This window comes from Centroberyx gerrardi, chromosome 1, assembly GCF_048128805.1.
Source record: "Centroberyx gerrardi isolate f3 chromosome 1, fCenGer3.hap1.cur.20231027, whole genome shotgun sequence".
Lineage (NCBI taxonomy): Eukaryota > Metazoa > Chordata > Actinopteri > Beryciformes > Berycidae > Centroberyx > Centroberyx gerrardi.
The window spans coordinates 3,413,095-3,422,313 of NC_135997.1; the positions used below are offsets into that span (position 1 = coordinate 3,413,095).

The 9,219-nt window shown below is 44.0% G+C and overlaps 1 protein-coding gene across 1 annotated transcript; it reads left to right on the forward strand.

The window, feature by feature from the left end:
• The first annotated feature begins 2,804 nt into the window (after positions 1 to 2,804).
• Positions 2,805 to 6,535, forward strand: LOC139928559 (alpha-2Db adrenergic receptor-like). The gene is made up of 2 exons (XM_071921163.2): positions 2,805 to 3,256; positions 5,180 to 6,535. Exons 1-2 carry the CDS (start codon positions 2,936 to 2,938, stop codon positions 6,344 to 6,346), a joined length of 1,488 nt encoding a protein of 495 aa, XP_071777264.1. The 5' UTR covers positions 2,805 to 2,935; the 3' UTR covers positions 6,347 to 6,535.
• Positions 6,536 to 9,219: the final 2,684 nt, after the last annotated feature.

Sequence of the window (9,219 nt, forward strand, 5' to 3'; positions counted from 1 at the left end):
TATAGCCAAACCTGGACACATAAATGGCTAATTGTACCTCTAATGTGGTAGCTGCCAACTAAAATGACATGGGTTATGTTCATTTCTGCCAACAGGTATGCTGGCACCATCAGCAGCTGCCTGGCCTAACCTGACAGCCTGCATCACCGCCCACACACAGGCTAATGTTAGCTGCAGTGGATCTCCTGGCCAAAACTCTTTATGGATCCTACAAATAAAATATTCATGTTTTCTGATAGATAACAGGCACAGGCCTGTTAATCTAAACAGCCTTTTATACTCTGCACAATGAATTCCATAGACACACGTTTCAGAAAGAAAAGTTGGTGCTCCTTAAGTTTGGTGGGAATAATTTAGTCAGGTCCACCGACAACTAAGATGTGATCACACCTACATTTTGTTTTCTTTGGTCTGAGTGGAAAAGTTGACTGTTCAATTTTTTGTATTTTGTTCGTTTAGGTTCACACTGTGCAATTCCTAGCGAAGCAGAGCTTGTAAACAAAAGTCACATGACTCACAAGCAGCTCATTTATTGGACAAAGTTTTGGTAAGGTGTCATCCTGCCAGGTTAGAGACTTTGGCGGTGGGTTGAGTCAAAACAAATCTGACTCCAGTCTCTGTAACTTTAGCAAAGCATGATGGACTTGTCTGCACTCTGCTTCTTTGGTGTTCATACCAGTGAAGAACACATGAAGAAATAGCTGAATATGAGCATCAGTCCAGACTTCATTTTGTTCTGCTAGGTTTTCCAAGCATGAGGAACTGCTGGCTATCAGATGTCACAGCTTTCTCCTTATACCCATAATCCCTTGCATTTTGGGGTCGTTTCATATAGTTAGTTGGATTACATTCTCACTCCTAACGAACGTCACCACAGTTCTCTCGTTAGAGGACCGAGACTCGCATTTTCAGGCGTCTCGGTGCCAGAGTACCAGAGTTCAAATGGCATCTCACCTGGATGAGCAAACAGAACCAAAGCAGTAAACGCTCCAGAGTTCAACTAAAGCACATCAAACATGCCTGGTGTGAACAACAAGCCTTAAGTAAAGCTTGTTGACGATTGCGCAACTTGGCAGAACTGGCTAGTGTCATTAGTAGGAAGATCTACTGCATATCCTTCATCCCTGATTTGTTGTTAAGTCTGCCCATGGGCTCCGGCATCAGAAGATTACTTTCCCGCCTGGATTCATCTCAAGTGGGTATTTGTGACGTCCGACTTTAGTGGTAGGAAGCTGATCTAAAATCTGTCTCACAGGCAGATCAGTGTCTTGGTAAGCTGTATTCACAACCAGAAGAAGTCTAACCACACTGCAGACAGACTCTGCCAGGCCGGTCTGTGCTCGTCTGCGTACGAATCATCATTCAGTACAAACTTTGCCCATGTGCCCTTGCCTCCCCTTTCCACTACTCCGGCACAGCAGGCTGTTCAATTAAGAGCATCAGCGAGCGGTTAAATAAGGGTTTTTCACTTTCTCATCTCATCTCAGAATAAATGGGAATTGATTGATGACCACTCAAAGCTGATGTGCATTACAGCTCTCTCTTCTCTCTCTTTCCCTCTAACAGCTTCCTCCTCGTCTTTCTAATTCCCTCTCCTCTCCTCTCTGTTGTAATACCCTCCTCTTCTCTCTCGCTCTCTCACTCCTAACACCCTCCTCTTCCCCGTATCGCTTTCTCTTTTCCTTTCTTTTTCTCCCGCTCTCTTTTGTAGTGCCCTCCTCTCCTCTCCTCTCCTAATACCATCCTCTCATCTTTCATTAACACCCTCCTCTTCTCCCCTTCTCCTTTCTCTCTCTCTCTCCTCTACTCTCTCAACTCCCACTTCTCCACTTTTCCTCATACCATCCACTCCTCTCTCCCTCTCCTCTCCACTCACTCTTTCTTTTCATCTCTCTCTCGCCCTGCTCTCTACTCTATTACTCTCTCTCTCTTTATTCCAGCAGTAGAGAATCAGTGAGCAGCAGCAGCAGCGGCAGCAGCAGTGTCACTCAGCCACGGAGCGACTCACATGAAAGTGAGGACCTCTTTTCTTGTCTTTTGTTTTCTTACATTGCCTCCCTTTCTTCTCTCCTCTCCTTTCCTTTTCTCCCCTCGTCTCATCTCTTCCTCCTCTTCTTCCCCTTCGCTCTCCCCGCAATTCTCCTCTTTGATTCTTCTCATTTCTTTCTCTACTTTTCTCCATTTCCATCCTTTTTTTCTGCCACACTGGTCCTTTTTCGGAGAGCGGCATTCAGCAGTATGAGGATACCATGCATTCCAAATAGGTTTTCTTGCCTTGCTCCGACCAGAGCATACAGCTGTACGTTTTTTTTTTTGTTTTTTTTTTCTTAGGAGAACAAGCTAATTGCATCACATTGGAAACAAGTATCTAGTGCTTTCCGGGTTCAGATATGTATGTGAATGGATTGTTTAACAGGTATGATTTTTTAATCCCAGCATAAACCAAGCAAATCTTTGCTTTCATAACGGAGTGTCTTGTGGCTTGCACACTGAGCTGAAACATTATGTACTTGTGGATATGTAATATGAAATATTCACCATGGGAGTAGCGCTGTGAGGATTTGAAATGTCCGTAGCAGACGTGTAATTATTATTCTGACAGAGACTTAATGTGTTTTTATAGTTTGCTCAGATAGCGTGCCTTTATTTTGTTGGGGGGAAAAAAAATAATTGATGATTTCTCGGTGGTGAGGGAAATATTTAATGGTTTTCTTGGAGAGTAACCAAAGAAAGACCCTTTTTGAATTTTTTGGTCATTTCTTTCATTCTGTCGACCTTTCGTGTCTTTTCTCTTGTTAATTTTGTCATTTATTCTTGTCATGTTTTTGGTATTTTTTTCTGGTGGTTTTTCACTGCTCTGCGTAAAGAGACTCCCTCTGCTTTGAATGAGCGGGAGGTGAAAAATGGGGATCATAACGTCAATCATTTAACCAGGATGGACTTAACGGAGGTCTTAACGCCTTTAATGACCACGATGCCGGCCACTTTACCGCCCAACTCTTCATTGGAGAGCGTCAACCAAACGTCCTCGTCGAGATCCCCTCCTGGGCTTCCTCACTCACAGGTGGCGTCGGTGTTCATTGTGCTCGTGGTCACGGTCATCATCCTGGGGACTGTGGTGGGGAACGTGTTGGTTGTGGTGGCGGTGTTCACCAGCCGCGCGCTGCGGGCGCCGCAAAACCTCTTCCTGGTGTCCCTGGCATCGGCCGACATCCTGGTGGCTACACTGGTCATCCCCTTCTCCCTGGCTAATGAGGTGAGGAAATCGTTTTTTAGATCTATGTGACGTACATGACGATATACGTGACGTTGTGGTGGAGGGCTTCCAGTATTGGTAGGAGTTTGACTGATTTAAAGCTGCACTGGGCGACTTGGCACTTTGGCGGCACCAAGTGGCAGTGGGAGTTTGAATTTGTGAGAGTTTGAAGGACTTCATTACCCAGAAATTATATAATGTGAATGTGAATGATACAAACTGGGCATTTCTCAAACCTAAATTTCTACTTCTTAGTGGCTGGTGCGGTTGGAGGAAAAAAAAATCTTTTGGGAGCAAGTTCAACCAGCTTTCTCTCGACAGAGCAGAGAACTTGCTCGTCTTGCAGGTTTTGTATTTCGCTCTTAAGAATTGATTCATCACTTGTGGCCCGACATTTCCTATCCAGTGACCGACAACAGAAATTAAATTGGGCAAATGGTGTGAATCTACGCCGTCTCAGTTAGTCTCAGTCTTTGATGTAGTCCCAATTTGTGATTAAGACTAATAAGACAGGAGTATTTTAAAAAAAAAAAAAATTTGCCTATAGCGCAGCTTTAAAGAGGTTAGTAGTAGAATCGTTTTCCAGCCATTTAATGATTCTTCTCCCCTACAGGTGAAGGGTGACTGGCATATTATCATGTCTGTTATTCTTTCTCCTCTACTTTACATGAAGGTCCACTGGTATGGTTTTCTTTTTCCTCTGTAGAGCTGCTGGTACTTTGGATCCTCCTGGTCCTCCTCCTGTCTGGCTCTGGGCGTTCTGCTCATCTTACCTGTACTTGAACTGGTGCTTATCATGTCCTTTCTGCTTCTTCTCTCTTCCAGGTGATGGACTGCTGCTATTTTGATTCCACCTAGCACAACAAATCAGCTCATATTTTGCATTTATGTTGTCATTACATCAAAAGCTCTGACAAAATAAATAGATGAAATAGCTGAGACTTTTACCCGGGGAAGATTAATCGAGCAGGCTTGCAGTGACACACTCACATGACAACCAGTCTTCTACTGTTAGTTACTGCACACCTTCAGCTGGAGCAGTTGGGGGTTAAAGGAATAATTCACCCTAAAATGAAAATTCAGTCAATATCTACTCACCCCCATGTCAGTTGAAACTCCAGTGAGTCAGCCTTCGTAGCTCCATCTCAGTCTTTGATGAGTTCATCTTTTTACAGCTCCAGAAAAGTATTAAATGTCCATCAAATTTCTCCACAGCTCATGCAGCATAAACCAAGTATTCTGGAAATTTACTGTGGGTCCAATATTTACCTCTTTATCTCCTGTCAGTTAGGAAAATCTAGGAGATAAAGAGGTAAATATTGGACTTTTGGACCCACGGTGCAATTTGCTTCTACAGAATACTTGAATTATGCTGCATGAGCTGTTTGGAGAAAGGACATTTTATGCTTTTTTTTTTTGAGCTGTAAAAAGATGGCTTCAGCAACTTCAATAGTTTGGGAGAAGGAGATGGAGCTACGGGGGCAAACTCGCTCGGTCCTACAAACTTCAAAGGGGTTTTGGCTGATATGGGGATGAGTAGATAATGACTGAATTTTCATTTTGAGCTGAACTATTCCTTATTTGGGAATTATAGACATAGACATATATATTGTCAGGGTGGCCTTGCTCAAGGCCACCCTGACAATAGTTGTTTAAGGTAAAGACAGCATTATTCCTTTACTGACCCAGACCTAGAGCTAGTCCTAGACCAGAATTCAAACCTCTGTAACCTTTGGGCTACCAAAGACCAAATGGTTTTATCCTCTCTTTTCTCCAGATGACGGGCTACTGGGTTTCATACAGTTAGAGACAAAGAATAAGGTGATTGGTACTCTAATGGTTTGTCTTCTCTTCTGTAGGTTGTGGGCTGCTGCTGCCTAAACTAGTAATTAACACGTCTTAAATGGTTTCTCCTCTGTCCAGGTCATGGGCTACTGGTACTTTGGTCCCACCTGGTGCTCCTTCTACCTGGCTCTGGACGTTCTCTTTTGCACTTCTTCCATCGTCCACCTATGTGCCATCAGCCTCGACCGCTACTGGTCTGTCACTAAAGCTGTCAGCTACAACCGCAAGCGGACACCAAAACGGATTAAAGCCATGATCAGCATTGTGTGGCTGATATCTATCGTCATCTCCTCCCCGCCGCTCCTCATGACACAGAAAGAGGAGGCTCGGGCCTTTGAGACGAGGCAGCAGGAGGAAGACGCCCCGAGGCAGGAGTGTCTTCTCAACAATCAGACCTGGTACATTCTCTCCTCCTGCCTGGTGTCTTTCTTCGCCCCAGGAATCATCATGATACTTGTTTACTGTAAGATCTACCGCGTTGCCAAGCAGCGAGCCTCCACTGTGTTCGTGGCGAAGAATGTGATGGAGCGGCAGCCATCGCAGTCGGAGACGTGCTTCGTGGGCACCGCCGGGACCTGCCAGAGGATGGGACCGGGCCGCGGGAAATCCCGGTACGAGCCGGGCAGCCCGCGCCCCGCGTACCAACACTGCTCGTCCATCGTCGACAGCAACAGCAGCAGCCACAAACGAGGAGAGCTGGATGATATTGACTTAGAAGAGAGGTGCTGCCAATCCAAATTGAAAACCTCCTCCTCCTCTTTTTCCTCTTCCCTCCGCTTCCCCAGGAGAGCCGGGGGGAAGGTGAAGGTGGAGGAGGGGATGGGCGCCGAGGGAACAGCAGCCAGGTTGAAGCCTCCTGCTCCTCCTCCCTCCTGTGCCTCCATATCCTGGGCTTCGTCCGACCACTGCTCCCACCACCTCCTCCTCCCGTCTCCTCTGCCTCTCCGAAACAGGCAGATGTCTCTGTCCAAAACTAAAGTGGCGCAAATGAGGGAGAAGCGCTTCACGTTCGTTTTGGCGGTGGTGATGGGGGTTTTCGTTCTCTGTTGGTTCCCGTTTTTCTTCACCTACAGTCTCCACGCTGTTTGCAGGGAGAACTGTACGATCCCAGACACACTCTTCAACCTTTTTTTCTGGATCGGATACTGCAACAGCTCCCTGAATCCCATCATATACACTATATTCAACAGAGACTTCAGGAGGGCCTTCAAGAAGATATTATTCCAGCCTCATAAATGCACATAAGGTTTTAGGTGTGAATGAATGTATGTCTGTCTATGTGTGAGTGTTCAGTTATGTGTGTGTGTGCCTTCCATTCACACACACACACGCACACATGCACACACACACCCCGTCTCAATCGCTTGTACACCTACACTCAAACATACACAGACACAGGCACTCACACAGACACACATGTACACACACACACACACACACACACACACACACACACACACACACAGTTTTAATCCTGTTTTCCACTGTGCTGTCATATAGACATTAAAGGGCTTGTCATACAGCCTGCGTATTGATTAATTATTCAACAACCCACTCAATAATGTATTAATTAATAATTGTCTATTCTTGTGTAAATACACTAAAGGAAGGTTTTAAGACACATTAACACTATTAGGGCAGGTGGTTCCAAACCCTGTTTCCTGTATGTGATAACAGTTTAGCACAAACTTCCATGTTAATTAGAGGAAAATGGCCGCAGGGTGATCAACTGTATTCCCATGGTGCTGTGAAGAGACGCTGGTGCAGCGTGGAGCGAGGCAGAAAACCTTGCATCACCAACTAGTTGATTTATAAGGAACTGAGAAAAACTGACTGTCTTTTTTTTCCCATTGATGCCCAGGCACTTTTGAAAATATAAAATGGGTTATAAATGGGTGTTTTTCTGGCCTTAGAGTAATTAAACACAGTCAGCACATAAAGTTTAAACTTTAAGTTCAAGTGAAAACATGAAGAAGACATAAATGAAAGTTACCAGGGTTTCACACAGCAGCCATGTTCTGCTGTTCTGTTGACACTGCGCAGCCTGAGGGCAAAGACATTAAAAATTCATGTGCAGCGAGCAGATGGGCTGAGCTCCTGTAAACACAATGAGAGAGGACAAAGAGACAGAAAGGGAGAGGGAAGAAAAGAGAGAGAGAGAGACAGAGTGCTTCACTATTCCCTCGCTTCTGAATAAATATAATCAACCCCGGGCTCGTATAAAGATGGATAATTATCCTCTGAAGTTCAGGATAGAATAGCTGTGCCTCGTCTCCACTGGCCGGGGTTTAGCTGCCTCACAGCTCACGTCTCTATTGTCTTTCGAAAACAGTCAAACCTGGCTGGACCACAGCTGGGCACAAGCCTCCACATGAAGGCTCAACTGTCACTGATTCAAACAACTCCTGTCTTTTATATTGTGGAATAGTTTGCACCAGAAAATTTGGTAGCCCTTTACATTACGGCACACAAGTTACTGGGTAATTACTGTGTAATTACATAGAAATGATCAGAAAGTAACTGGTAATTTCGAGTAATAACGAGTATTTGTAATTACAATGTATAATTTCTCAGTTAAATGCCAGTAATTTCTGATGATAAGTAATTATTAGCATCATAACAGTACTACATTTATGTAGTAAGTTGTGCAATCATTGCTGAATAATTACTATGTAATACTTTCGAAACATTTGCTTACCGGCCTTTCCAATACCTATTATGAAAGTACTAGATGACACCATGGGAAACTGCCAAGTAAAGTCAGGCTTGATACCTGATGTGTTTGGGAGTAGAATAAGGCCATGATCAGATACAATGCTTTTTTTCTCTTCCTCAGTTTGACAAAAACTAGCAAGCTGTATAATTACTGTGTCAACAATAAAAATGGACAAGAGAAAATTAGTGATTGGCTGGAGGCACGTGAAGCCTGAGTTTTATCATCAGAGTTTTATCATCAGAGTTTTATCTGCTCGTCCAAGAGTTCCATCTAGATAGCTCCTGTTTCAATTCCTGTTCTCACACTTGTGTTGAGTGAGAGTTTGGACATCTTGAACTTGGAGCGCCCGCGGCAGCTCCCAAACCGGGAGACGCTTGGTTTGGAGGAGATGTTCACCTGCCGCGACCGCACCGCTGAAAATAACTGAAAAAGATGCGGGGCACGTTAAAAAAGCGTCCCATGTGATCTTGGCCTGACAATGAAACTGGAAATTGTCGGCCTTTTGTTTGACTGTGTGCAAGAGGTGCTCGTTATTTTTAAATCCTGCTGTTCTTTGGCAAGCTGGTTTGGGGAGACAAACCAAACCATAGCAGACAATGGTTCGCTCCTGCCAGGCCGAACAGGGATGAGGGAGACGAGGCATTGGACGGAGTTCACAGGTTCATATTGTGTCCTGCTGAAGCATCGCATGCCTCCAGAATGCACAAACCAAGCAAACAAGCAAAATCATTGATTGTATGGGTGCCAGTGGGAATGCCAATGGGCAGCCGCAAGAGAAAGGAACAATAGTTTAATTTCACTGTTCCTTGAAAAAAAACTGAAAAGCTGAGAGAGCATTGTATTGAGTGATGAAGTAAAAAAAAAAAAGGCACATTTACATAGTTACGTACACTGGAAGTCTACAATTCTACACATTTCTGTAGTAGGCAATCAAGTTTAAGTCTGACTGCAGTATAATCTCATATTCTGAGTATGCTTGATATCCCATGTGATGTAAAATTGGGATGGATTTGAATGAAATTTGAAAAAGCTCCTCCATTCTTATTTTTTCAATAAAAATAAACCTGCATAAAATCTGCCAAACTATAGGACAATGTGAAAGTTGAATGGGAGTTGTAGTATAAAGCATATAGGAATAGATGGCACACCAGTAAATGAGCACTGTCTTCAGTACATTTTTTAGCAGAATATACATTTAAAATGTGATCAAAATGAAAACTGAGCAAAAATGAAAACATGTCCCGAGGAATCTGCTCAGTTTGAAGTTGGAATTGAGTTTGTAGAGTTTGTAAAAATCCATCTTCAGATCCTCTTACACCGTTCTGAATCATCAATCTGTGATGTTCAAGGCATTCCAGCAGTTATTTTGTGATGAAGTGTTCAACTTGTAATTTACTTTTTT